Source organism: Lycium ferocissimum, chromosome 9 (assembly GCF_029784015.1).
Source record: "Lycium ferocissimum isolate CSIRO_LF1 chromosome 9, AGI_CSIRO_Lferr_CH_V1, whole genome shotgun sequence".
Lineage (NCBI taxonomy): Eukaryota > Viridiplantae > Streptophyta > Magnoliopsida > Solanales > Solanaceae > Lycium > Lycium ferocissimum.
Window position 1 is genome coordinate 26,504,382 of NC_081350.1, and position 27,286 is coordinate 26,531,667.

At 35.8% G+C, this 27,286-nt stretch overlaps 1 protein-coding gene across 2 annotated transcripts in view; it reads left to right on the plus strand.

The window, feature by feature from the left end:
- LOC132030047 (uncharacterized) overlaps positions 1–24,909 on the plus strand; it is a 28,031-nt gene extending 3,122 nt beyond the window's left edge. For both annotated transcript variants that reach the window (XM_059419517.1, XM_059419518.1), the window contains exons 7-24: positions 212–294; positions 729–824; positions 1,271–1,439; positions 1,523–1,665; positions 1,737–1,823; positions 1,985–2,170; positions 2,986–3,153; positions 4,321–4,441; positions 4,836–4,905; positions 9,881–9,968; positions 10,063–10,183; positions 18,033–18,226; positions 18,327–18,435; positions 19,618–19,773; positions 20,460–20,562; positions 21,771–21,944; positions 23,342–23,487; positions 24,156–24,909. In XM_059419517.1, coding sequence (XP_059275500.1) covers positions 212–294; positions 729–824; positions 1,271–1,439; positions 1,523–1,665; positions 1,737–1,823; positions 1,985–2,170; positions 2,986–3,153; positions 4,321–4,441; positions 4,836–4,905; positions 9,881–9,968; positions 10,063–10,183; positions 18,033–18,226; positions 18,327–18,435; positions 19,618–19,773; positions 20,460–20,562; positions 21,771–21,944; positions 23,342–23,487; positions 24,156–24,349 — 2,408 coding nt within the window. In that variant the 3' untranslated portion in view covers positions 24,350–24,909. The remainder of the gene's footprint in view (positions 1–211; positions 295–728; positions 825–1,270; positions 1,440–1,522; positions 1,666–1,736; positions 1,824–1,984; positions 2,171–2,985; positions 3,154–4,320; positions 4,442–4,835; positions 4,906–9,880; positions 9,969–10,062; positions 10,184–18,032; positions 18,227–18,326; positions 18,436–19,617; positions 19,774–20,459; positions 20,563–21,770; positions 21,945–23,341; positions 23,488–24,155) is intronic.
- Positions 24,910–27,286: the final 2,377 nt, after the last annotated feature.

Genomic DNA, 27,286 nt, shown 5'->3' on the forward strand with positions numbered 1-27,286 from the left:
TGCATTTTTTTAAATGGTTTTTGGTGCATCTCATGTAATGAGAAGTTCTTTTAAGACTATTGCTTCTTTCTTGTGGATAATTAAGCTCAAAATAAAGACTCTTCTAATTTGAAAATCCTTGTTCTATTCCTCCTCCCATCCAGCACAGAATTTTCACTTTCCTATTTTTTGTACTTTGTTGAAGTAAACAGTTACAGTAATTTGAACTCAGGAACTGTGTTTATGCCTCCAAAGTGGTCCTTGGGTTATCACCAATGCCGATGGAGCTATGTGCCTGATGCTCGTGTTCGAGAGGTATGGTCATTTCTTTATGTGAAATAGTCTTTTACTCTCCTCATGGTGCTTGCTTTGCATTTTTATTTACTTTCTCACTTTGCTCTGGCTACCTTGATCCACTTTACCTTCTTCTTTTCTTTCTTTCGTCTCTCTTCCTTTGCCACCGATTGCTAATTTTCTTATCCTCTTCATTTTCCCTCCATTAATGTGGTTTGATTTTTTTGTCTGTGTACTGGGGTTGGGGGTGGGGTGGGGTGGGGGGCATAGGGGAGAATCTAAGATTTGATTATACAAGCTTTACTTTTGTCCTTATTTCAAAGCTTGGTTTCATTTGTCTGTTCTTGTCCTCCACTTACAAAAAATTTGCTTTTTGCCCTTATTTTAGTAGGTCTGATAGGTATGCATCTGGCCTTCTAATCTTATATTTCATTGTGTGTTGTTACTTCATGCAGATTGCAAGGACCTTTCGGGAGAAGAAGATTCCTTGTGATGTCATATGGATGGACATAGACTATATGAACGGTTTTCGATGTTTTACTTTTGAAAAGGCACGAGCTTTCTATTTTATCCTGATATCGTTGATTCTAAAGCCAGTTAGTCCAATTCAATGATCTATTTATCAGACAATTATCAAAAATTTCATCTCCACTGGAAAGTATAACATTTTTGAGAATTTAACTTATTCGGGAAGTTTACAGTTGGATGCTTCTCTCCCCTTCTTCATTCTTTGCACTTCTTTTTGCAACATTAATATTCAAAATTATACATACTTTATGAATTTTATAGTGTCCTTATCAAAAATATTTTTAGACAGTGTTTGATGTTCGGAAATGTTTGCTTTTGTATCTGATCTTAAACAGATTGTGCTTCATTGGCATTAGCTTTTGTCACCTCCTTATCATTTTTATCTAGTTATGATAACTAAGGTGATTGTTTCCTGTTTACCTATGTCAAAGTTGACACATCCTATAAAAATTTATGGACATGTTGTCAGGAGCGTTTTCCAGATCCAAAGTCCCTTGTGGAAGAACTTCATCAATCAGGTTTCAAAGCAATCTGGATGCTTGATCCTGGGATTAAGTCTGAAAAGGGATACTTTGTTTATGATAGTGGTTCTGAAGCAGATGTATGGGTTCAAACAGCAGATGGCAGGCCTTATATTGGTATTTGTTTATCCTGCAGTTTATACCTTTATTATAGTTTGTCTACATTTTCAGATTTGTCATATTTTTATCTCCATCTTTAGGTGACGTGTGGCCTGGGCCTTGTGTGTTTCCGGATTTCACTCAATCGAAAGCCCGATCATGGTGGGCTAACCTAGTTAAAGATTTCATTTCCAATGGTGTGGATGGTATATGGAATGACATGAATGAACCGGCTATTTTTAAGGTGGACTATAGAACTTCAGAAAACTTACAATGTTGCACTGCTCTTTTTCATCTGAGTCTTTTCTGTTGCAGACAGTAACGAAGACGATGCCGGAGAGCAATATTCACAGGGGAGATGCTGAATTTGGAGGTTCCCAGAATCATTCGTACTATCACAATGTATGCCTACTTATCCTGTTGTAGCTTTCTATAAGTTTGGATGTGAAAACATTATAAAAGTTCTGAGAGAGATCTCAACTGGTGTGCTTGCTTATGGATACCCCTGCCCCTTTTCCTTAATAATGTCATATGCTTATAAAGTGACTTGTCTTCCTTTTCAGGTTTATGGCATGCTCATGGCAAGATCAACCTATGAAGGAATGAAGCTAGCTAATGGAAATAAACGCCCTTTTGTTCTCACACGGGCTGGGTTTGTGGGTAGCCAGAGGTATGCTGCTACATGGACAGGGGATAACCTTTCTACATGGGAGCACTTGCAGATGAGTATCCCGATGGTTCTTCAACTGGTTAGTAGCTAAGTATAATCACCTATGTCTCTAAGTTTATGTCAGCTGCAGGCTTTTCCCTTTTAAATTATTTTATTTCTAATAGGCAACTGAAAACTTTTGGAGGTTTTGTTCTAGCAGCTCATAGATGTAGTTGTCTGTGCAACTTGTGAGGTGCATTCATGATTAGCCAAATTAGAAAGTCAAACGTTGGTTACCCATTTCTTTTACAAGTCCTTATGGATAACCAATACCCTCAGGTTCCAGAAACTCTGTAGAATGTATAATTTAGCAAGCTGGAATCCTGAGGGTGTTGGTAGCACTAACAGAGACAGATGGAAAATTGTCCAGCAGTAATATGGTGGACTATTTGGAAAGAGAGATACTCTAGGTGCTTTGAAGGCAATAGTAGTTCTTTGCAAAGGATAAAAATGAACTGCATTCTAAGTTTTTGTTATTGGTGTAGTTCAGGGTATATAGATGACCCAGTTTCTATTGTAGACATCCTAGGATCCTTGTAAGATGAGATAGGATTTAGTGTTTGTCTTCTGGTTTTCACTCTTTTGGATAAAAATTTTGGTTTCCAACACTTCTGTGCTGATGATTTAATATACACAGTCTATTACCTTGTCCAACAAAAAAAAAAATTAAAAAAATCTTCTTACAAGAAATGTCTGTTCTATATAGGTTCACTCCGCGTGATAATTAAGTTGTACATATGTGTTATGTATGTTTCCTTTATAAGTAACAGGTGTGGAAACAAATGTATCAGTTTGATTTCACATTGTAATGGGTTGTTGCATTGCACTCGTCTGATGAGGCAACTTTATATTCAGGGGCTCAGTGGTCAACCACTTACAGGACCAGATATAGGTGGCTTTGCTGGAAATGCAACTCCTCGGATGTTTGGGAGGTGGATGGGTGTTGGTTCCCTATTTCCCTTTTGTCGTGCACATTCGGAGGCTGACACAAATGATCACGAGCCTTGGTCATTTGGGGAAGAGGTTTACTCTTTTCTATTGTAGTCAACAATTTTGCAAGTTTTGTTTAGTCAAATGACTAATTTAACCATGTCATATCCTGTGGTTTGGTCTGAAAGATCCCATCTGATTATGTCAAATATAAAAGTTTTGCATATGTTTCAGAGGGTAACGTGGTCCCTTGGAGTTTGATTTTTCAAGTTATGCTCATTCATTTCCACAAGCGTGTGACTCTCTAAATACCTGTTGTATTTTCAATGGTTAACTGAGTCCTTTCAGCAATAACTGTCTCAGATACTCTTGATCCTTATTCTGAAGCTTCAAACATGTAGATTTTATAAGACCAGTCTCATGACAATGATACAATAGTAGTTCACACGTATGCCCTAGATAACAATGTGATTCCGCTTCGCATTTGATTGCATGGATGATTACAATTTTCTCACATATCTATAGGAAATTGTTTTATAGAACTTCTAAGTAATTAAATATACAAATAACTCTCACTCTAGAGGTACAAATCCCTATTATTCACTCTGGAGATACAAATCCGTAAAATCACCCTAACTGATTTGATATACAATAAATAAATGTTGATACTTTCTATGACAAGGGTAAAATAGCCTTTTTATTTGCATGAGTTCTTCCTCTTCTGATGCAAGCATGGTATGTTGGTTCTTGGAGAAAAGTGGCATTTATAACTGTATGTACGTTTGAATAGTTAAATATTGCTTTCTAGATGGTGTTGTTCAAGAGATATGTTGCTTCGTCTAGTTGAATGGTATCTTAAACAAAAGAAGAAAGAGGACACATAATTGATTGTGGATATACCCTCTGCTCCCCATATACTTTAGTTTCCCGTTACCTCATTTCCTAAAGTCTGGGTTGATGATTGATATTGTTGTGCTTATAGCACTCTTTCCTGTTGACATGCTCTTTGTGGTCTCTCCACCCCACAAAGGTAGAGGAACGTCCGCGTACATCCTACCCTCCCTAGACCCCACTTGGGAGATTACACTGGGTATGTTGTAGTTGTTGGATGTACTTGGATATAGCTAAATTGTGCACACTGAATTAATCTAGTTTCTTTAAGCGTCTTCAAGATACCTAATTAGAATAATAGTGTACTATTTTTATGTCTTGTCTGTATATAAGACTTCTGAATTGAATTGGGACCTTACATGTTAACAGTGCGAGGAAGTTTGTCGCTTGGCATTGGAGCGTCGCTACCGTCTTTTACCACACATTTACACGCTCTTTTACTTGGCACACACGAGGGGTACTCCGGTTGCTGCTCCTGTCTTTTTTGCTGGTAAATTTCTCATAACTCAAAATTTATTTAGCTCCACAATGTACATGCATGAAAGCATAGCTGATATTGGACAAGATAGTCAAATTTCACAGGATTTATGGAGTTTTGCCGTTAATCATTTGAATGGAATTTTCAAATGTTGAGCTGGCATTAGTTTAGGAATTTCTCGGTTACTTTCTGTAAAGCCCCAAAAAAAGAAAGTTGGTCTATGGTTCTGGACTTTGTGCAAGTTACTTAATCCGAGAATAACAAATTAGACATTTCTAATTTAGGATTTGGTTTCTTCTGGATCATTTGTTTCTTTATGATTCCTTTTCTGATCGGTAGTATCTAATCTATTACCGTTAAATTGAACAACATCAATTTTGTAGTAATCTGTGGCTTACTCTTGCAGATCCAAAAGACCCTGAGTTAAGGAAATATGAGAACTCATTTTTGCTGGGACCAATTCTCATATATGCAAGGTTTACTTCTTTTTCTTCGCAGATGCAATAGTAGGTGATTGTTGAACTCTGCGTAGGTGGTTTCCTTGGTTTGCGTTCTATAATATACCCATTGCTAAGCTTCCTCAAACTCTATCAGTCAACTTCATTGAGAACTGTTGTTTCCATGAGATGAGAAAAGATTAAGCATATAGATTAAGGGCAAATCACTATGTTTTGCTTGTTCCAGTAAGTGGCTACGTAAATACTAGTCAGAAGAGCCTTATCAAAAAAAAAAAATCAGTCAGAAGAGAGAAAAAAGAAGGCTTATATTATGGTTAGAAAACAGTTAGGATATTACATATTCGGCTATGTTGTCTTAATACAGGCTATTGTGTCCCTTCAGAGACATCCGATAATAATGCAGGCTATTGTGGTCTTCTTTTTGCTCTAATAACCGTAACCCTAACAGATTATTTCTTTTATGACTTGCCAAGTTTTTGGTGTCAGGTTTTAGAGACAATAAAAATGTTATCATGCAAAACCTCTTTCTTTCGTGCTTCTGGTTGGATTTTGTCTCAAAATAAGACTGCTAGGTACCTTACACCACCTTGACTATACAATGATCTCCATACAATATGGCCACAAGATCCTTGTCTAAGCAGCACGGTCTGTTGATATTTTGTGAACATTGCTTTCAAAGATTTGCTTATCATCCAATGATCAAATGGAGTAATCTTCGTATTTCACTTCCCAAATGACCTTCTTCAAGAACCTGCATATTCACTAGGCAATTGGCGTGCATAGAGATGACTGATCTAGAAGTGTGAAGGAGATATTTCTGACCAATGATTCTGTTGATTTGGCATTAATGATTAAGATTGAGATGTTGATTTGATATTGATGATTAAGATTGATAGCTTTATTTTAGGAATATATTGTATTGATGTAAATGATTAGGAATAGATTATGTAATATTGTCTTTCCTTATTTAGTCTTAGAACTCATGTATAAGTACCCATTCTTATGGATTGTATATTCATTCGTAAATACAAAAGCCCTTTCTTCTTGCTAAAAATCTACATGGTATCAGAGCCATTGCTGCCTTTTTTGAGGTGAGTTTTCTCCTCGCAGCACTAGGGTGGTTCCGTGTTTTATCAAAGAGGTCGAGTTTTTCTCTCTCTTTGTGGCTGTCCGCACAAAAATCTGGATTATTTTTCTCTGTTGGGGTCGCTGGAACATTCTAAGCCTATCTCTATCGGTTTGATTTTTTTTCCGATCACCGAATTAGGATTCCGGCGTGGCAGCCAACTTTCCGGCGATTTTTTTCTGGAATTTTTTTTTCCAGTTCTCGGGTCGTAGGCCTATTCTAACCCTTTCCATCCAGATAATATGGGTGACACTATTTCTGGAGAGACTTTGTCTCAGGATGAAGTTCAACATCTTCGCCGTCTTCTCGAACAAACTTGACTCTTCTAGTGTTAATAGCCCCAATTATGTGTGCAACAGTATTGCTTTTAATGCTCAACTTAATTGTTGGATTATTGATTACGGTGCGAATAGACACATGACAAGCTCTTCTAAAGGCCTTCAAAATTACTCTCCTAGTCCCAAAGGGGATTATGCGAATAGCCATAATCTCCCTAACCCCTCGTCTCCGGAACATGGTCTTTTAACTTATCATCCATTCTTCATGTGCCCGATTTTCCTATTAACCTATTATCCTTAGCGCTATCACCAAAGAACTAAACAGACGATTCTTTCCCGATTATTGTGTTTTTGAAGCCTTAAATACAAGAAGATTGAAAATGATGGCTTATATTTGATCGATGGAACTCGAGACTCGGTCGCCTTTTTTGTAGGAAATAAGGATGTCAACCGAGAAATAATACAAAGGGCATAGACGGTTGGGACACCCATCTTTTTTTGCTTTAAAAAAGTTATACCCTGGTTTATTTTCTAGAACTGAGTTTGAATCTTTTGTCTTGCCAAGCACACTAAAAACTCTTATCCTCTGACAGACAATAAAAGCACAATTCCCTTTTTGACTATTCATTCTGATGTCTGGGGTCCTACTCAAATACTTTCTTTGTCTGGTAGTCGATGTTTTGTTACTTTTATCGATTGTTGCACTAGAATGACATGGGTATATCTGTTAAAAGCCAAAAGTGAAGTTTTCTCCTGTTTTAAGTCATTTCATAAGATGATTTGTACTCGGTTTGAGGCTAAGATAAAGATATTTCGAATCGACAATGGCACGAATACATGGATAAAACTTTGGAGCTTACTTGAGTCTTTTGGGATAATCCATCAAACTAGTCAACCTTATACTAGTGCCAAAATGGGGTTCTTTGAAAGAAAAAATAGGCATTTGTTAGAAGTAGCAAGATCCCTTTTGTTTACCATGAATCTAGAATGCCATTCTAGTACCGCCTACCTCATCAATAGAATGCCACTTAAAACTCTTAATTTTCGAGTCCTTTAGAAGCTTTAAAGGGTAAAAATGACTATCTTTCCTCCAAAGATATTTGGGTGTGTTTGCTTTGTTCACGCTAGGAACTCTAGGAAACTTGAACCTAGAGCTCTTAAATGTGTCTTTATTGGGTATTCTCCAACACAAAAAGGGTACAAATGTTATCGGTCCTTCTAGGAGATTTGTCAGTATGGATGTTACCTTTCGGGAATCTGAGCCCTATTTCAGTACTACACCATCACCTCTTCAGGGGGAGAATTATAAGGAAGAAGAGATGGTTTTTCCTAGTTCTATTGTTGAAACTACTGCCACAAGGGAAAGTGAAGTTGGAGAAAGAATTCAAGAGACCTTGTTGAAACTACGCCATAAGAGAAAGTGAAATTGAGAAAGAATTCGGGGGAGACCATAGGCCTCGATTTGATAACTTACTCGAGAGAAATAGAGCGTGAAGAAGCCATCACGCAACTCCGGAAGCCGAACCTTCTTCTTCTGGTGAGTTATCTATACTTCCTAACGAGTTAGATTTGCCTATTGCTTCACACAGGAAAGGAGTCAGATCTTGCACTATACACCCTTTATCTAACTTTGTTTCCTATAATTCTTTATCGCCCTATAGACATCTATTTCTTCGTGTCTATTCCCCGTAATCGGAGGGAAGCTTTTGCGATTCTAAGTGGAAGCAAGCTATGATGGAAGAAATGAAGGCCTTATCAAAGAATGAGACTTGGGAACTTGTCGCATCACCACCGAAGAAGTTGGTTGGTTGCAAATCTGTCTTCACTTTAAAACATAAAGTGATGGTTCCATTGAAAGGTTCAAAGCAAGATTGGTGGCTAAAGGATTCACTCGGAGTGGATTATCGAGGACATTTGCTCTTGTTGCAAAAATGAATACTATTAGAATTCTTCTATCTTGTGCGGCTAATCTTGGACCGGGACTTGCATTTTGATGTGAAGAATGCATTTCTTCATGGAGACTTAGAAGAAGAGGTGTACATGGAGATTCCTCCCGGTTTTGGTATCGAACAAAGTCAAGGAAAGGTATGCGGGAAGAAGAAAGCCTTGTACGGATTGAAGCAATCTCCTGTAGCTTGGTTTGACAAAGCAATGATCTCCTTTGGTTACCAACAAAAGCAATGCGGATCACACCCTTTTATAAGACATTTAAAGGAAACTCACTCTTCTCATAGTTTATGTTGATGACATAGTAATGACAGGAGATGACAAAGAGGAGATGACCCGATTGAAGAAGTTGTTGGCACGGGGAATTTGAGATCAAGGATCTAGGAAAATTGCTTCTTGGGAATTGAAGTGCTAGATCAAAAGAGGAATCTTTATTTCTCAAAGAAAAGTATATTCGGATCTCTTGAAAGAAACGAGTATGACAGTTGCAAACCAATGAAATCACCCATTGAAAGCAATCACAAACTACAAAGCGGAGTTGAAAGTCGGTATAAAGAGAGATATCGAGGCTGGTTGGAAGACTCATTTATCTCTCTCACACTAGACCAGACATAGCCTATTCAGTCAGCCTAGTGAGTCAGTTTATGCATGATCCTCGAGATCCTCATATGCAAGCTGTCTTTCACATTTTGCGGTATCTGAAGTCTGCTCCAGGAAAAGGTCTACTTTACTCCAGACATGGTCACCTCCAAATAGAAGCCTTTACCGATGCAGATTGGGCTGGATCTTTAGATGACAGAAGGTCTACATCCGGTTACTGTACACTCGTAGGAGGAAACTTGGTCACTTGGAGAAGCAAGAAGCAAAGTGTAGTTGCTAGATCAAGTGCGGAGGCAGAATATAGAGCTATGGCCCAGGGTGTTTGCGAACTTTTGTGGTTACAAAAGTTACTAGAAGAATTGAGATTGTCTGAAAAAAGGAAACTTTCCTTGTATTGTGACAACAAGGCTGCAATCAGTATAGCTCGAAATCCAGTCCAGCATGACCGAACAAAGCACGTTGAAATTGATCGACACTTCATCAAAGAAAAAGTCACGGGTGGTGTCTTGAGTTTATTCCACGTGTCATCAGAAAAACAACTAGCTGATGTGTTTACTAAAGGCCTCAACAAACGGAATTTTCATATTTGGTTTGCAAGTTGGGCATGTGCGACATCTTTGCACCAACTTGAGGGGAGTGTTGATTTGGCATTAATGATTAAGATTGAGATGTTGATTTGATATTGATGATTAAGATTGATAGCTTTATTTTAGGAATATATTGTATTGATGTAAATGATTAGGAATAGATTATGTAATATTGTCTTTCCTTATTTAGTCTTAGAACTCATGTATAAGTACCCATTCTTATGGATTGTATATTCATTCAGAAATACAAGAAGCCCTTTCTTCTTGCTAAAAATCTACAGATTCTTTATGATGCAGTTGAGAATTGAGACTTTAGATGGAGAAAGTTGGTTCATTTAGCCTAACCTAATCCATATTTACTTCAGTTGACTGTTTATTTTCTTATTTCTGGATCAGTGTGGATGGTTTGATCTGTCATGTGCATGCATATACTAACTCATGTTGTACTTGAGCAGCACTCAGCGTGATGAGGAATTGGGTACAGTTCATCACAAACTACCAAGAGGCATTTGGTTGAGTTTTGATTTTGATGATTCACATCCGGTATTTATACTTGGGAACTGGATTTAGCACTCACATTATCACTATTTTAATTTGCTTTTGATTATCTTTGTTCTTATTTCTTTCAAATTTTTAGGATTTACCTGCACTATATTTGCGTGGTGGATCAATCATCCCTGTCGGTCCGCTTTATCAGCATGTGGGTCAAGCTAATCCTAGTGATGATTTGACATTACTCATCGCCTTGGATGAAAATGGTAAATTTCTATCTTTTAGGTCATAGTAATGTAGTCGACTCCCACTTTTTCCGGGTGAATTATGGTTGGTTTAGCAATTGTCAGGAATCTTATCTTACTTTTTCAATCCGAATCCATGCTATTCCAATTCTTGAGTGCCAAAGTCAACCAAATTTTGTAATTAAATTAATTAATTCATTTAGAAAATAATATTTTTAATGCCTTTAGAATATAAAACTAGATTGAGAGGAAACCTTGAAAGTGTTCCTTTACCATGACCAGTGCAATATTGCAGTTATTCATCTTGTACTTGATCATTTCAGTTGCATTTTTCAGATAGATAGGTAGATAGCTATCTGTAGACGACTCTGTAATTGTCCTTTTCCTCTTTAAAGTAGGAATTCTTGATTATGAAGTCTTCATTTTAAGTGAAATCTAGAACATTGCATATTGTGAGTAGCTAAAGTTCATAGAGAACCTGGAGATATGTCTAGCGGTTAAAATCTCGTGGAGTCCAGATTTATCTAGGTCATATAAAATTACCTTGGGGAATTTTTATGAATGTTGAATGATGCATTAGACATCCGGGCAAGACACATTTGTGGACCTATATATAACTTGTCAACCAGCTATACAACCTTGATAGTGTAGTGCATCTGGCTGATGCACCAATGTGTCCTTGATAAAAGGGAAGGATCCATGAAATTATTAGTTATCATGAGATGGAGGTCTTAATTCTGTAAAATTCAATAACGTTAGGGAAGTAGGGTTAGGAAGATTGATTTTTTTTTTTTTTTTTTTTGAGCGGCACATAGTTGAACTTCCATACATTGGAGATTTTAAGGAACAGGCCATCCCTACAAAGGCAAGGCCAATACAAATGAACCATGAATTAATGGAAACTTGTAAAAATGAAATAAATGATCCATTACTAAAAAAGATAATAAGACCTTCCAGATCTCCTTGGAGTTGTTTAGCATTTTATGGTAAACAAAAATGCCGAAAAAGAAAGAGGATCTCCTAGATTAGTTATAAACTATAAACCATTAAACAAAGTGTTACAATAGATTAGGTACCCGATACCTAATAAAAGAGACTTGTTAAAAAGAACTTACAAAGCAAATATCTGTAGTAAGTTTGATATGAAATCAGGATTTTGGCAAATACAAATTGCTGAAAAAGATAAGTATAAAACTGCATTCAATGTCCCCTTTGGACAATATGAATGGAACGTTATGCCTTTTGGGTTAAAAAATGCCCCGCCTGAATTTCAGAACATTATGAATAATATTTTTAATCCTTATAGTAGCACGTCTATAGTATACATAGATGATGTATTAATATTTTCTGAGGATATAGATTCTCATTTTAAACATCTAAACACTTTCTTTAAATTTGTTAAGCATAATGGTTTAGTTGTAAGCGCTAAAAAGATAAAATTGTTTCAAACAACAATTAGATCTTTTGGACATGACTTATACCAAGACACCTATAAACCCATTTGTAGAGCAATAGAATTCTCTTCAAAATTTCCAGATGAAATTTCTGACAAAACCCAATTACAAAGATTCTTAGGAAGTCTTAATTATGTTACAGACTTTATCCCAAACATTAGGAAAATCTGTGAACCCCTTTACAAGCGTCTCAGGAAGAATCCAGTTCCATGGAGTCTAGACCAAACAAAAACAGTAAGAAAAATCAAGACTATTGTCAAAAAACTTCCATGTCTAGGTATTCCAAATCTAGATGCTTTTATGATAGTAGAAACCGATGCTTAAAATGGAGAATACTGTGGAATTCTCTCAAACAAAGAGTCTCTCTAGAGTCTTCAGAACAATTAGTTCGTTTTACCTCAGGAATCTGGAATTCTGCACAAAAAACTTGTAGTACAGTCAAAAAAGAAATTTTATCGATAGTACTATGTATTACAAAATTCCAAGATGATTTAATAAACAAAAACTTTTTACTAAGAGTTGATTGCAAATCAGCTAAAGAGATTTTACAAAAAGATGTTAAAAATCTTGTTTCAAAAAAATTCTTCGTCAGATGGCAAGCTTTATTATACAGTTTTGATTTTGAAATTAAATTTATTAAAGGAGAATCAAACTCTTTACCATATTTTCTTACAAGGGAATTTTTACAGGGTAACCACGAGGCCAGGAACCTCAAAACCCCCCTTTCAACAGAAAATCAATTACAAGTATTCGGCTCTAGCTGAATTCCCCATCCTAGCCAGGCCCATGAGGCCTACAGGACCAATTACAAGCCAACAAAAATTAACCATTCTCGGATCTATTGCTCAAATAGAACCACCACAATCACCATTCCAGAAGATGCAGAGACCTTCTACAAGCTAAGTTGCGCGGACTCTTCACTTTCGTTGCCGCACCCGTGTCGGATTCTCCAGAAATGCACTACTTTTGGAATATCCGACACGCACCCGACAATATTTTTGAAGAGTCCGTGCAACATAGTCTACAAGCTCAACCGCAGGTACTATACAGACTAGCGACTGTTATGAAATGAAGACCCCAGAGTCTTTCGCCCAAGCAGTTAGTCCTAACACTCCTTCAAAAAAGGAAAAAAAAAAAAAAAAGGCTTCTCCAGAAGAATTTGCCATTGTTGAAAAAGCAAGATTTCCTATCATGGCTTTGGACAAACGTTACGAAAATTGGAAGGTTGAGGATTTGCTCAAACCTTGTTACACCAACAAAGATTATATTGAAACAAATGATCCTATCAAGGCTAGGAGATATTATGAATTTATCCTGATTGATACAGGATCCATAACAATTGAACATCACTTAAAGGATGCATCTGACCGAAACAACATCCAATATTCAAAGTTCACGATAAACAAAATTATTAGCCCATTTGAATGGAAAGTTGATCATCTTCACACCCGATTGTGTTATCCAGACAGCATAGGCCACAGACCTACAATTATTATGATTATGAAGCAGCTTGGTATAACTTTTTGTATGTACGACCTGATTCCCATACATGGTTCATCAAATATAACGAACAAATGACTAAGTCAATAATTTCACGATGGTTTTACAACTGGTGGATGAAATTTGGAGGCAATGAGCTGACAATGTCCAAAAGCTTCGAAGTTCATTATGAAAGATTCCAGAGGGAGCAAGAAATTTCTACCCTATCGGACCATATCAAATTATGCAAGTATTATATTGCTAAGCGAATTTCTTATATTATCAGCTGGTCTTTTGATATAGCTGAAATAAGCAGAATCAAGTATTTGATTAAAACCATTAAAATTAAAGGACGGACTCCGGATACTAAAAATCCGAAATCCAAAAATCCAAGATCACCAACTAGCAGGACAGGATCTACAGAATCCAAGGCAGAATTAAAGAAGAAGCTCTTAGAAGCTTTGAGTAAAATTGAGGACACTTATCCAGCAGAAGTTCAAGAATTGCTCGACACAGCGTCATCCTCGGCAGAAGATAATGGAGACATGATGGACCCTCAAGGTATGGCCCAAGCATATCTCCACTACCAAGAAGAATAAAAGTAACTTGCCCCTTTGGAAAAACGGAGGCAAAAGACAACCTGGAAAAAGCAAAAAGTGGCCTACAACTTTTGCCTACAACTTTTGACAAAGTAGCCGACCAACTTTTCAAAAAGTAAATCAATAACTTTTGACTTTAAGAAAGGCATCTTTAAAGATAGCCGTCCACTTGCAAACATCTAGAAGGTGTCAATTATTTTCAGAGGTCTATAAAAGACTCTCAAGTTGTAAGGTCAAAGGCATTCGAAAATCATCCCACTTTCGATAAGCCTTCTCCCTGTAAATGTTTTGCATGTTTGCTTTCCCATGTTTTGAATAAAAGCTTCAGTTTTTGTAAGTATTTTGTTTAAATTCTTTTTTAATTATTGTCTTTATTTTAGCCGTAAGGTCCTGGTTAAAAATGGTATCAGAGCCCAGTATGAGTAGCTAAATTCTCATACTATCCTCGGGTTCCGTCGAAATCCTGTTATAATCCTTACATGTTCCCATAACTGTTGAGTATTTAGGTTTACTGTTTATCTTCCTTAGAGCTTAATAACTTTATTCTCTAGTTCAAAATTGTTATACCCTTTGAGTCTTAGTGTGAGGTATCTGAGTAATCCCCTCATAAGACGTTGGTTAGCCTGAAAGTATTGCAGCGCTCAAGTGCCAGGAGGGCCGTAGGAGCAGGACACAGTTGGTGATCCAGTCCCCAAGACCACATAGAAAGAAGGGTAGTCACTTAAGATGCTGGAGAAACAGGTTAATAAGAGCTAAGAAAGATCCACAGTAGACACTAATTAATTACAGTAAAGAACAAGTAGGATAAAGATAACAGTGATAGTAGAGACACACCCTTAGGATAGTATCCATCCTTCAACTCTTTCCGAAGAAAAAAAAGTTTAATGAAAACCCATATTTCTTTTAAAAATCTAAATTTTTATAATAGTTATAAGTGGACTCTATTTTCTGAAAAGAAAGAAAATTTACTTCACATAAAATTATTAGAATAAAAAATCTGGTTTCAACAACAGTTGAAAGACCCAGAAACCCTTCATTATTATAATAGAGATAATAACAAGAATACTTCCTTAAGAGAAGTTTTAGTTAATGAAAATCGTTATTATTGGTTCCTAGAATTCTATAAAGAAAATCTAGCTTTTCTTGAATATTGTATTAAGTGGTGTCAAGAACAACTTGACAAAATACCCCAGTTTTAATCATGAATTCTGAAAAACAGAACATCTTAAGCAGTGTTAATATATCAGCAGAAGCTACAAAGATAGCTAAAGTTGAAAGCGATTTACAAAATTGGAATATCCCTAAGGAACCATTTCGAGCTATTTATAATACCGGAAAGTTTGATTTTGTAAAAAATTACAATATCAAAACTTGTGAATCCACAGTAGCTATTAATAATTTGAAGAAACTATTAAATTATTATCTATTCAAGATATAAACAGATATAAGAAAAGTTACAATTTTCTTCACATAGGACTTGTCCAAGTTGCTGTCAAACCTTTATATAGATTAGGTCTAGACACACCTTTATGTCTCTTATTAAGAGATGACATGTTATTAAACTTTGAAGATTCATTATTAGGAGTTTTACAAAGTAACCTAGCCAATGGCCCGGTTTACTTTAACTGTTATCCAAATTATTCGGTTGACATCAATGATCAGAATATATTGGATACATTAACTCTTACAGGGAGAAGGCTTATCGAAAGTGGGGTGATTTTCGAATGCCTTTGACCTTACAACTTGAGAGTCTTTTATAGACCTCTGAAAATAATTGACACCTTCTAGATATTTACATGTGGACGGCTATCTTTAAAGATGCCTTTCTTAAAGTCAAAAGTTATTGATTTTCTTTTTGAAAAGTTGGTCGGCTACTTTGTCAAAAGTTGTAGGCCACTTTTCTGCTTTTTGCTTTCCAGTTGTCTTTTGCCTCCCGTTTTTCCGAAGGGGCAAGTTACTTTAATTCTTCTTGGTAGTGGAGATATGCTTGGGCCATACCTTGAGGGTCCATCTTGTCCCCATTATCTTCTGCCGAGGATGACGCTGTGTCGAGCAATTCTTGAACTTCTGCTGGATAAGTGTCCTCAATTTTATTCGAAGCTTCTAAGAGCTTCTTCTTTAATTCTGCCTTGGATTCTGTAGATCCTGTCCTGCTAGTTGGTGGTCTTGGATTTCGGATTTTTAGTATACGGAGTCCGTTCTTTAATTTTAATGATTTTAATCAAATACTTGATTCTGCTTATTTCAGCTATATCAAAAGACCAGCTGATAATATAAGAAATTCGTTTAGCAATTTAATACTTACATAATTTGATATGGTCCGATAGGGTAGAAATTTCTTGCTCCCTTTGGAATCTTTCATAATGAACTTCGAAGCTTTTGGACATTGTCAGCTCATTGCCTCCAAATTTCATCCACCAGTTGTAAAACCATCGTGGAATTATTGACTTAGTCATTTGTTCGTTATATTTGACGAACCATGTATGGGAATCAGGTCGTACATACAAAAAGTTATACCAAGCTGCTTCATAATCATAATAATTGTAGGTCTGTGGCCTATGCTGTCTGGATAACACAATCGGATGTGAAGATGATCAACTTTCCATTCAAATGGGCTAATAATTTTATTTATCGTGAACATTGACTATTGGATGCTGTTTCAGTCAGATGCATCCTTTAAGTGATGTTCAATTGTTATGGATCCTGTATCAGTCGGGATAAATTTGTAATATCTCCTAGTCTTGATAGGATCGTTTGTTTCAATATAATCTCTGTTGGTGTAACAAGGTTTGAGCAAATCCTCAACCTTCCAATTTTCGTAACGTTTGTCCAAAGCCATGATAGGAAATCTTGCTTTTTCAACAATGGCAAATTCTTCTGGAGAAGCCTGTTGTTTTTCTTCCTTTTTTGAAGGAGTGTTAGGACTAACTGCTTGGGCGAAAGACTTTGGGGTCTTCATTTCATAACCGTCGCTAGTCTGTATAGTACCTGGGGTTGAGCTTGTAGAAGGTCTCTGCATCTTCTGGAATGGTGATTGTGGTGGTTCTATTTGAGGAATAGATCCGAGAATGGTTAATTTTTGTTGGCTTGTAATTGGTCCTGTAGGCCTCGTGGGCCTGGCTAGGCTGGGGAATTCAGCTAGAGCCGAATACTTGTTATTGGTTACGCGATGAATTTCCTTTTCAGGAATGTTTGATATTGTTTTTATCGTCTTTGGATTAGACGATTTTTTGGCAATTTTTTCCAAATTATTTAATTTGGCTAATTCTTTGTCAATTCTTGCTTCCATACTTAGTGTTTTGATTTCACTAGTGTTTGTATTACTTGGAGCTTTTGACTCAGATATTTTTAATTTTGAATTTATTTGTTTATTAATTCTTTCAATAAAATCATCTTTAAGATTAAATTTATCTTCTAATTCACGGAATTTTTCTTTTGAAAATTCTGGGAGTTTAAATATTGGATGTTTCTCCAATTTAGAATTTGTTATAGTTTTTGATGGAATTGCTTGTCTACTAGTATCTTTTATCAATTGATTAGATACTACATGTAGCAATTGATTTGTATAATTACTTTGTTGAATTAACTTGTTAATATCCTTGGGATCACCATCAATATTGGTTCCTTCTCTTTCCAAAGGAGAAGCAGTGATTACTTCTTTGCCTACTGGTATTACAATTTCTTCTAACGGAGGAACAGTAGATTCTATTTTTCCTTTGGTTTTTGTATACCATTTGTTGACTAACATGGACAAGAATTCCTTTTGATTTGGAATTTGTCCTGTTAGCTCAAACCATTTGAAGAAATTTATATTACATTTAAATCTTTTTAAATCTCTAAGCCATTTTTCTCTAAAGGCTTTTCTTGTTTCCCGTTTATAGGTATTAACATACCAATCTACTTTTATTTTATTTTTTGGATCTTTCCAATCTTTAGTCAAGCTTTTAAGATCCGGTTCAAAGTAATCTGTCCTAAGCATATCTAGTGAATCTTTCATCATATCACTAGCTGTTGGACTACTTGGGTTTACAGAAGCAGTCTGTGGATGATAGTAAACTTTAGGGATAGTTTCTGTGAAATCTACTCCATCATTTTTTTTTTTTTTTTTGCGGGACATTATAGGATAAGTTATCCTGAATCAGACTGACAGAGCTAGGACACTGGTGGAATTTGGGGGATAACAGAAAGAGTGCACTGAGATTGAGGGAATTGGTGTTGAATCAAGCCAAGAGAAAGACTTTAAACTTCTCTGAGATTCTTTTTCATTCTCCTGTATGTGGAAACAGATTTTTTTGGCAGCTACAGCACTCAGCATCACCCATACTTTTGCAATTTCAGGTAAAGCTGAAGGTCTTCTTTTTGAAGATGATGGTGATGGATATGAATATAGCCAAGGTGGATACCTTTTGACAACATATGTCGCTGAGCTTCAGGCTTCTGTTGTTACTGTGCAAACCTCCAAAATAGAAGGAAAATGGAGAAGGCCAAACCGCCGGTTGCATGTTAGGGTATTGCTTGGTAAAGGTGCTATGGTGTGTTTCCTCCCTCGCATTTATTAGCTTTAGGAAAAAGAGAGACCATTTAAGACAGGTGTTTAATTGGTGATTGTTTACTATCTGTGCCCTTATCCAGCTTGATGCTTGGGGTTCTGATGGAGAGATTATACAATTAGCAATGCCATCAGAAACTGATGTATCAAATTTGGTATCTGCAAGTGAAGAGAAGTACAGAAATTGTCTGGGTAAACCAGCTCTTCCACTTTTCCAGATTTGCTTTTTTGTAATCTTTTGTTCTCTCTCTAAGTTACTGTACAACTCTTTCTTGGACTTGCATCAAAAGTGGATCTCTCATCAAATCAAATTGAAGTGTGCAAAACTTATTTGTTATTCAACCTTATTTCCTAGATAGCACATCACCCAATCTTAGCTATGTTTAAAAATAGTACTCAAGTCAGACACCTACACCCACTGGACACTCCCTATGGTTTCTGTTCAACACAACCCAGCATGTCCTAAAACTTCTATTTAATTCCTTGAGTTAACACTGGCGTCACCCATTTGTGGTGCTTCGTCGGTGCTGGATGCAGATACACAGAGAATGGTACAATTTAGCTGCTTTTGTCAAAATTCTTTTATTAGTCATATAGATAAAAGAATATGATATTCTGATAGAATCATTAAGGTCCATTTAAATTTAAGGACATGATTTGGTAAAGGTTTTCCAATTTCTTTTAATGTATCACTGTAGATGCCTGAAATCTATCATTCTCAAAAAAAGACTCCTGAAATATACCAACTTGAAGGTTCATATCTAATGTCCCAAGAAACATATTCTAATTTCTGATCAGAAATTCTAGAATTCATCTGGCTGCTGCTGTTTGTAATCAGATAGTTTGAGTGATTGCCATGTCAGCCTTTAATGAGTAAATTTTGAAAACATGAGGTTTTGGAGGAGGACAGAAGGGAAAGTCCTTTTCAGGTCTGCCATTTGGTATGTTTTTCAGGGTGGTGAGGCTTGAATTATGTAAGGATTTTCTTAAAACTCTACATGAGACCCTTATCAGCTTTTGGATGCAGTGTGTTCTGTATCAACGAGAACTAAGTAGATTTTTTTTTTTTTCCCAATTATCACCCTTACAGATTTGAAGAGGGATTGGGTTCTTCACTTTTGATGTCTGTTTTATATGTCTTGTTGACCTATCTCCGTTAAGACCGGTTACAGTAAGAGATAGAGCTGCAAAGGAAGCAGGGGAGAAGAGCTGTTTGGGTGCACCCAAACAGCTCTTCAACCACTTGCTGTTTTATATGTCTGCCAATTCTAGGACATCTTATCCTTTTCACTTCAAGTTCTTTCCGTGCAAGTAGTTTTCTTTTGTTTTAAATTTTAAAGAGTGTGTTATTTCCATGTTGTAAATTGATTGCAGAAAGTGCGAAACGTATACCAGACGTGGAGACTGTCTCTGGACACAAAGGAGTAGAACTTTCAAGGACCCCAGTTGTTCTGAAGAGTGGTGATTGGGAGCTGAAAGTGGTTCCTTGGATAGGTGGTAGAATCCTTTCTATGGACCATATTCCTTCAGGTATTGTGAGCTCCACAGTTCTTCTTTTCTTCAGTAATTCGATAACCTTTCTCCTCCTTTGCGTTTTTGCTGGTATTTGTCAAGCTTATTATTGTCCGTTTGCATTGTAAGTGTCCTTTATTTAATACATGAGTGTATCTGTAAACTAAAAAGTGTTGGACACTGCTTAAATGGTTGATGTTAAATATCTCAGAAGGTTCTTTTAGTCGTCCCAAAATGATCATTTAAATCTGAGCTACACATGCTCACTTGTTTGCCTATGATACTACCATCAATTTATTTCTTCAGAATCTTTTCCACAATTAACAAGTTAAGGTTTTGATTGTCGTTATAAACTAGCACCAGTTTTAATCAACTTATAATCGTTCGCTATCTGAACAGTCCTTCTCTTGTCCTTCCTCAGTTATTCATACAACAAAGTTTGAATTCAGAATGGTGTTTCCATCTTTTGATCTGATAAAAGACCCTTTCGTTGTTAAACATTTTTATCCTTTGTTTTTCTATATGAAGCGTTGCTGTTTGAGTTCTCATCTATTTTCTGTACTCTGTACTTTGCATCTCTGTCCTACTAAGTTGCTCTCCTGTTCTGCTCATTGTTTGGAAACCTATAAGCTTGGGTAAAGTACTGATATCAGAAGAAATGTCGATTATTTATACTGTCTTATTCATCTATTTCCTTGTAACAGGGACTCAATGGCTTCATAGCCGGGTGGAAATAAATGGGTATGAAGAATATAGTGGCCGTGATTACAGATCAGCCGGATGTACTGAAGAGTATTCAGTTGTTGAGTAAGTAAATAAGAAGTTTCTCATTGGAGCTCTATGTTTAAAATAGTTTCTATTTGGTAAAAGAGGAAAGCAATTAGTATATGTCAAGTTCGAGTAATGACGAGGGTTTATTCTTCATCGAAAACGGAAAACTGAAAATGCTGCGTGCGTGTATTCAAGTTTCCTATTTTCTTTGAATAAAATGGTAAACCTTTTGCGAAGGGAGACTTCATCTCCTCACTTGATAGAAAGTTTTGCATGTCCTGTGGTCCAGAAGAAAGAAAGTAAAGTGTAGCTGAAGTTCGAAATTAATGGCTCCGAAATGTGACAGCAGTGGAAGGCATGAGTGAACATAATAAAAACAGGAGCTGTTGTTGGGATTGAGCTGAAATCTGGGTAAGGTGGAGTTTTCTCTTAATACTTTCCATTGGAAATGTGAGAGAAAAACCAGCAGCCTTGTAGGGTAAATGTGTTTTTGTAAATCCTGGGAAACTAGGTCTGTAAATTAATAGTCTGTGGATATAAGTAGAAATGGATTAATTTGGAAGCAGGGAAATAAAACTCAACTAGAATTTTTTAACATTTTAGTATTAATCTGTCAAACAAACTTTATGATCGTTAAACTTCTCAAGCAGCTCCCTCTATGATAATCAATCGTCAGAGAGTGTCTTAACTTAGGTAATGAAATTCTCTGGATTGTTCTAGACTCAAATCCAGGAGATATTACTAAAATATTTGAAAATTTCCTGGTTGTGATTTTCCTTGGTCACATTTTTTAGAGAATTGGTGCACTGTTTTAAATATCAAGAAGGGTTGAGTGTTTGGCTTCTGATATGTTGATCATTTTAGAGTGAAAAATGGATTTGAATTGGGTAATAATGTTGAGGTGATTATCTTTAACAAAAAAATAATAATGTTGAGGTGATAGTTTCTAGTTATTGATATGAAAAACAGACTTGGAAAAATTGATGAAGTTTTCACGTTGGAAAGGGGCATATATTTCTTAAAATTGTATCCAATGCATGATAGAACTTCTTCATATATGACATCATCAAAAAGTTTTTCTGTGATTGTGCTGCACTTCTTCATTTTTTGTCCCATCTCATTAAGCAGTTCGATTTTGGTCTTATATGCTAATTCTTCATTTATGTAAATTTTCTTTCCGTATTTTATTACTAGTAAAGTTAGAATTTTGATTTCTCACTGTCCAAATTCTTCATGTTTCGTAGACCAGATCTGGAACAGGAAGGAGAGTCAGAGTCTCTTAAGCTGGAAGGTGATATAGGTGGAGGATTAGTTATGGAACGATACATATCTTTGCCAAAAGACAACTCCAAGGTTTTCCGCATTGATTCTGGAATTGTAGCTCGCGGAGTTGGTGCTGGATCTGGAGGATATTCAAGGTCTCTTCTGTCCTCCATCTTATTATTGCATACTACTTATAGGACCTCTTAAATCCACCTGTTGAAATATTGATTTTCTTACTGTTATTGTATAGTTGAAACCTCGTAGATCACAACTTTTACATGTCGTATCTGCTATTGAGCTTAGTCAATTTGACTTATTTATCACCTAATATAGCTGGGCCAAACAATGGGAATTCCCTGATATTTTCTCAGTTTTAGTTTGTTATAAACAGATTCCATTAGATTAAATTCCTATAGTTGCTTAAGATTGTCTAACATTTGCTTATCTTACAAACTGAAGTGAAATCTGCATTGATCTAATCAAAATTGAGCTTACTTCTTCTTTTTGAAATGCCCCAAAGTGTTGCTTAGTCTTATAGCGCTAACTTGATTTTAGCTTCTTAGTACAACCCTTTCCCCATTTTATTCTTAAAAAGGGTAGAAATAAAAAGAGTAACTTATGTTACAAATGTATTAATTAGTAGTAAGGTGTTGATAGTTACGTTCTTGACTATCATGCAATAGGACTTTTGGTAACAACATAATATTCATAATTATAGAATCTCTACTCTTGAGAATCTAAAAATAGTGGAATTTAATTAAACATTAAGAACATAGAATGTATAGAGTGAATGTCGCTTACATTATTTACAAAATAGATGCATAGAAACAACTCTTGTTCTGAATGCTGGTGAACCTTCATCATTTGCCTAAACTCCCGATGATATTCTATAAATCTGTGTGTGTATATATATATATTATGGCTTTTGCAAAAGAATTTTACTTTGTATCAATATTCTTAAAAAGAATCGCAAAAGAAAGTATCTTTATTAACAAGCTGGTTAAACTGAAATGGTTTCAGTCTCATTTAACTTTGTGCCTGTTAAAAAAATCTCAACCCATTTAGCCTTGATAAGAACCTGCCAAGTTCAGGTTGAGCAACGTATTATATAATTCCTATGGCTGGTACCTTCATCGAAATCCTCTTGTCCAAAAACTTATCATGCAATACTAGCAAGATCATACTTTTTTGCCTCAAGTGAATCCTTTTAATTTTTTCAGGGATATTCTGCAGACACATCAACCAAATTTATCTAGTCTCCTCCACAGACACATATTTGCCTGCTAACTGATGCAATATTGAGATAACATTGTTATCACGTTGTGCATTTTTGCATCCATAAATTTTGTCATTTCATTAAGAAAGCCTGGTTACAAGTTGCATAGAAGTTTTTAACATTCATTGTGTCCAAAATAATTAATTTGTCGGTCAATATTCTTATTTCTGGATGGTCATGTTTATAATAGTTGGTCTAGAGCCTCAATTTAATTTAGTCCCTCTTCTCTTATTTCTGATGGCTTTTGACATCTCAATACTTTTATTGCTTTGGTAGGCTTGTCTGCTTGCGTGTGCATCCAATGTTCACGTTGTTGCACCCAACGGAATCATATGTGTCCTTTACCTCCATCAATGGATCTAAACATGAACTTTGGCCAGAATCTGAAGAACAAGTGTTCGAAGGAGATCTTCTCCCAAAGGGTATATTTTTCTCTTTTCTTTTGGTCACCTGGACAGCTTTTTATTTTATTATGTGCGCGAAGACACAGACACATTTTTGTGATTATATTTCTCTTAGAAAATCTTTTAAAAGCATAGTAGGAAGTAAAAGTATATTATAGTAGGTTGTGGTGTATGCATATATGTAAATTTCTATAAGACTGGCTGCATTTTGTGTTAGTATGGTACCTTCGTAAGACTAGTGAATGCACCAGGCCTGTGATGTTCGGTATATGTTGCTCTTTTGGATCATCTATTTGTACGTTCACCTACTTTTTTTAAAATTATTATTTTTCTTTTATAATGGTGGTGTCCCTATATATATATATAATGGTTATAAGTAGGTGAACATGATCCAAAGAGCTTTGACTATTCAATCACAGGCCTGGTGCATTCCCGCTATATTCCACCAGCGTATATCACGGGTTATTCTGATCATCAAGACTTATGGGAAAAAATCATCTAGCAGTTTTTGTGCTTTGATTTGACCAACGGTCTCCCATGGTTTTCACCAACTTTATTGAGTGCTAGGCATACCTTGGTTGTTGCCGTGGTGGTAATTTATACAGTGTCCATGAGTAAAATCAGGGTTGCAATGGTTGAACCAGCATTACCGTGTTGATGTCTTTTCCTTTTGAATTCTTTTTCAGGTGAATGGATGCTTGTTGATAGATGTCTTGGTCTTGGATTAGTCAATCGGTTCAACATTGATCAAGTATACAAATGTATGGTGCATTGGGGTACAGGAACAGTTAATTTAGAGCTCTGGTCTGAAGAGAGGCCCGTCTCAAAGGAATCACCTCTTAAAATATCTCACGAGTACGAAGTGCAAAAGATAGCCTAAACTCTCACCTGCATTGATTCGCTTATCAGACACATGGCCGAGTAATTCAATGTGCATTTTCTTGGCTTGAAGAACAGTTGACATTTTCACTAGCTATGTAGATTGTGTAAAGACAATAAAAATGATGACTTGACGTCATCCTCACCTACCTCCGGCTTATCATTGGCAGTCTATTCAGGGTTTCAAACACAATGATGTAACTAAACACGACTAAATAGAGTTTTCCGAGAAAACCTTTCTAGTCGGGGAAGACCTCCTAGGAATAAGAGACAGAAGAGATTGCCAAAGGAGGACGTTGTATATGGTCCTGGACTGTTATTAGTTTGGGTATGTAGACCAAACAATTACATTAACGCAAGCCTTCTGCTATAGTTGATAATTTCACTGGCTATGCAGGTGGCATAAAGACGATAAAAGCCTCCTGCTACAGTTGATATTTTCACTAGTTACTTAGATGTCATAATCACAATTAAAAGCCTCCTAGTTTGTAATCTATCATGGTGGATTAAGTGGATGCAATAACTCTGCACAATTAAAAGAAATTTAACTGTATTAACAAATTTCCTGTAATATATTTTACAAATCTGATGTTAAAACGGTCATATAAGCAAAATAACATGTCATTGGGCCATTCATTATTTCTAATTGCTCATCTTTTCAAGTCTTCATTAAAACATATCCTTGTCACCTTTCAATTCTTCTCTCAATGATCTTTCAGCATTTCGAATAAAAAACCAGAAAAATAAGCAAAATCTTCTCTTATTGACTTGAACCACTGACCTTTAAATCAAAGAGCCAACAAGTTTTCTCAATTACTTGACTGGAGACCCAATACTGAAAAAATTATGTGTTTCTTATCCTAATGTTTCTGCTAATAAATATTATAAAAACACGTGATAAAATCTTTTTCCTAGATTGTTAGATGTAATGGTTTGCTAATGTCATAACCTATGTGAAAGTAGCAATCCCAAACAAGTTAAGTTGGTGATCAATAACCAAAAAAAGTCAAGCAACTAATAAAAGCCTACCCCCTTTGCATATAGCTTCATTCATAACCACCCTATTCCAACCCCATTACTTTAATTCATTTCTTCAATACACTCAACTCAAATCCATTTCTATTTTATCTCAAACAAAAAGATGACACCACCAAAAACAGCATTCTTGTAGAAAATATGGTTAAAGGGCCTTCTCCATTAGTCCCTCTTCTTCTTGTACTCAGCCTAGGATTACTCCTCCATGGCCAAAACATAACTGAAAGAATCTCATTAGCCCTTGATATAGAAGATATAGACTTCACTTTCTTATTTTTCATCCCTCTTTTAGCCATTCTGTTTGTATACTATGCTACTCAATCAATCATAGCCTCTCTTATTGTTATACTACTTGCTTACACCGTCTTTAAAATCCTTCTTGGTCCACTTTTACTAGTAGTGTTACTATGTTTGGCAAGTATTTATGCACCTTCTTTACAAGGTTACAATAACTATTTCCAGCAGAGCAGAGTTCATGGGGTGAGAGATCATGGAAATGAGTTTAAAAGATGGGGTTGGTTGTCTATTATTTTGATCTTCTTGGCTTTTCAAGTGATGATTTCCGCAGCACAAGGTAATGAATGGGGACTTGCCATGCTTGCTCTGGTTATTTTCTTCTTATTTAACTTTTCTATTAACTAAATCCTCAATCGGTGAGCATAGTTATCCGATACTTGTGCTGGTCATGTATTGCAAGTACTCGGTAGTTGAACTGTGAGCAAACTTGCCCGAACACCATCATTATAAAAAAAATACTTTTCTAGTTACTAAAAAGTCACGTTAATATAGTAGTATGTGCTCAAAGTCTCCATAGCTGTTGATCAGTCAGGCAATGTACATTCTATTCTTAGCATCTGGAATGGAATTTTGGAGATGAAGGAATGAAGGTGAAGTGTATTGTATACTCAATTAAATACTACCATGTTGTACTCCTCTTTTTTCTTTTTGGAAAATCATTAGATGATTGACCCTAAAGGATTGTGGAAAAGCAAATTTTACATTTTAAGATCATTATTTTTATTTTATTTTATTTTTTGGTGCCTGTGTTTTTTTAATCTCTTGACCATAAAGCTAATTAGCTGTGAACTTGCATCTCCTTTGCTTCACGGAGTAATTGGTCTATGGATAGTCTTCATAATATCTAACCTAATGACTTTCTCTGGATGGTTTTTATTTTTTATTTTTTTGGATGGTTTCATACGAAACAATATTTATCAAAATTATTATTATTATACATATAATGATTATAATATAGGTATATATACTTTGTCGATTTTGTTTTGTTTAACACCAAATCATACCAAACATAATTGATTCTCAAATTTGGTACCAAACCAAGCAAATAAATCAACTTATGTAGTTGTCTTTATATAGTTGGAGTTTTCGGTTTGGTACAATTTCTCAATTTGTTTGAACATCCTTACTAGTAATGAATTGGTTTCAAGAAAGGTAAAAATATATTAACGTCGGCACAAAGGATGTGGCTTAAGCTAAGATAAAATGAAAAGCTGATAACGAATCACGTTGTCTTAAGCCTCTTTGAGAAAGAAAAAATTCTTCCAGTGAACCAACCATTATTAGGATAGAAAATCTGTGAGTAAATACAAAAGTAGATTGAGTTAATCCATTTGCCATGCCAAAATCCATGTCATTTAGAACCTTGATAAGAACGTTCCAATTCATACGATCATAAGCCCTTTCTATCTCCAACTTGTAAAGAATCCCCAGTATTTGTCCTTTCAGTCTGGTTGGTGTCCACACATTGTTTAGCTATTAGAGCATGTTGCATCCATATTCCGTCAGCCCTTCAATGAACGCCATTTGATGTCCATCCACAAGTTTATTTACAACATTCTTTAATTTTTTCTGTCAATAATTTTGAGATGATCTTGTAAAAACTACC